The 2,588-nt window shown below is 45.9% G+C and overlaps 1 protein-coding gene across 2 annotated transcripts in view; it reads left to right on the forward strand.

Moving 5' to 3' along the window:
• The window catches only part of DNMT1 (DNA (cytosine-5-)-methyltransferase 1), a 60,728-nt gene that overhangs the window by 11,943 nt on the left and 46,197 nt on the right, over window positions 1–2,588 (forward strand). The window contains exons 2-4 of one of the 2 annotated variants that reach the window (XM_011954871.1): window positions 532–639; window positions 845–1,064; window positions 1,338–1,385. In XM_011954871.1, coding sequence (XP_011810261.1) covers window positions 983–1,064; window positions 1,338–1,385 — 130 coding nt within the window. In that variant the 5' untranslated portion in view covers window positions 532–639; window positions 845–982. The remainder of the gene's footprint in view (window positions 1–531; window positions 640–844; window positions 1,065–1,337; window positions 1,386–2,588) is intronic. The other variant, XM_011954870.1, reaches the window with a different exon arrangement.

Consider the following 2,588-nt stretch of genomic DNA (forward strand, 5'->3'; position numbering starts at 1 on the left):
TAGTAGAGACGGGGTTTCACCGTATTAGCCAGGATGGTCTTGATCTCCTGACCTCGTGATCCGCCCACCTCGACCTCCCAAAGTGCTGGGATTACAGGTGTGAGCCACCGTGCCCAGCCAATTTTTTAGTATTTTTTGTAGAGATGGGATTTTGTCATGTCACCCCAGGCTGGTCTTGAACTCTGGGGCTCAAAGCAATCCACTTGCCTCGGCCTCCCAAAGTGCTGAGATTACAGATGTGAGCCACTGTGCCTGGCCAACACTTTACAGAAGCACAGTATCGTTCTTGTAAACCATGATAAGTCTCCATCTCACCTCCAGCTTTTCCGTTTTTCACCACTTTGGAGACAGGAGTGAAATGAGCCTAATGGAAATTCCCTGAACACATTTCATGACTGTGTTTTGACCGAGACAACATTGCCTGCTGTTCAGTCATTGTGATGTGACCAGGCAGCTCAGTAATATGTGTATTAGTCCATTAGTGAATAGCTTGGGAATCTAGGGACTGCTAAACCTATATCCTTCCCTCAGGAATGTGTGAAGGAGAAATTGAATCTCTTGCACGAATTTCTGCAAACAGAAATAAAGAATCAGTTATGTGACTTGGAAACCAAATTACGTAAAGAAGAATTATCTGAGGTAAGTCAGTTCTCAGCATCCCAGCCTCTAGAAAAACGTCTCCTCCTAGTAACTTGTCTGTGACCACAGAGGCAGCAAGATCCCCAGCTGTCCTCATTGCCTGATGATGATGATGATGATGATGATGATGGAAACACATATGTTTCCTTGTTCTCTGACACTTGTTTACATTCACTGCTACTTAAATTATCCTTTCCTGCTATAGGAGGGCTACCTGGCTAAAGTCAAATCCCTTTTAAATAAAGATTTGTCCTTGGAGAACGGTGCTCATGCTTGCAACCGGGAAGTGAATGGACGTCTAGAAAACGGGAACCAAGCAAGAGGTGAAGACCATAGAGTGGGAATGGCAGATGCCAACAGTCCCCCCAAACCCCTTTCCAAACCTCGCACGCCCAGGAGGAGCAAGTCCGATGGAGAGACTAAGCGTAAGAGCAGATGATTCCTTTTAATTGCTTTTGAGATGGAGTCTCACTCTGTTGCCTAGGCTGGAGCACGGTGGTGTAACCTTGGCTCACTGTAACCTCTGCCTCCCAGGTTCAAGAATCCTCCAAAGTGCTAGGATTACAGGCATGAGCCACCACTCCTGGCCCAGCTTGACTCTTTTTTTTTTTTTTTTTTTTTATATGAGAGTCTTGCTCTATTGCCCAGGCTAGAGTGCAATGGTGCCATCTCGGCTCACTGCAACCTCCGCCTCCCAGTTTCACGCGATTCTCCTGCCTCAACCTCCCAAGTAGCTAGTATTACATGCAGGCAGCACCACACCAAGCTAATTTTTGTATTTTTAGTAGAGACAGGATTTCACCATGTTGGCCAGACTGGTCTGGACTCTTGACCTCAAGTGATCCACCTGCCTTAGCCTCCCAAAGTGCTGGGATTACAGGCATGAGCCACTGCGCCTGGCACCACTTGGCTCATTTTCAACCTAGAAGGAGGCTTTGGTAGCGTATAAGTGGGCAGTTAAACTTGGACCCTGGGTCAGTGTTTCCAGGTTCCTTTCTTGTATACATGTCCTTACTAGTAATTACTGGACACTTCCTAACTAAGATGTGTACATCTTTAAATTTTGTCTTAGCCGGGGGTGCGGTGGCTCATGCCTGTAATCCCCGCACTTTGGGAGGCCAAGGTGGCTGGATCACCTGAGGTCAGGAGTTCGAGACCAGCCTGCCCAACATGGTGAAACCCCATCTCTACTAAAAATACAAAAAATTAGCTGGGTGTGGTGGCAGGCGCCTGTAATTCTAGCCTGGGCAACAAGAGAGACATTGTCTCAAAAAAAAAAAAAAATTTGTTTTTGACCAAGTTACAGCATTAGATCCCAAAACATGGCTACATGTGTGAGAGGTTGCAGATGACAAGTGCTAAAAATACTTAACTCCTTCTGAGACCTTATATGCCTGGTTAAACTAAACATTTATTCTCAGACTCCTGTCTAGTTTGTAGGCAAAGGAACTCTTCTGGAATTTTTAAAAAAACAAACAAGAGGGTAGTACTTGAGCTCAGGTCTGGTTCTCAGCCACTTCCTTTTTATTTTATTTTATTTTTATTATTTTTTTTGAGACGGAGTCTCGCTCTGTCGCCCAGTGGCATAATCTCAGTTCACTGCAAGCTCCGCCTCCCGGGTTCATGCCATTCTCCTGCCTCAGCCTCCCAAGTAGTTGGGACTGCAGGTGTCTGCCACCACGCCTGGCTGGCTAATTTTTTGTATTTTTAGTAGGATGGGGTTTCACCGTGGTAGCCAGGATGGTCTCAATCTCCTGACCTCATGATCTGCCCGCCTCGGCCTCCCAAGGTGTTGGGATTACAGGTGTGAGCCACTGTGCCCGGCCTTATTTTATTTTATTTTTTATTTTTATTTTATTTTTTGAGATGGAGGCACGCACTACCACGCCCAGTTAATTTTTGTACTTCTAGTAGAGACAGGATTTCACCATGTTGGCTAAGGTGGTCTC

This window comes from Colobus angolensis, unplaced genomic scaffold (assembly GCF_000951035.1).
Source record: "Colobus angolensis palliatus isolate OR3802 unplaced genomic scaffold, Cang.pa_1.0 Scaffold39, whole genome shotgun sequence".
Classification (NCBI taxonomy): Eukaryota; Metazoa; Chordata; class Mammalia; order Primates; family Cercopithecidae; genus Colobus; species Colobus angolensis.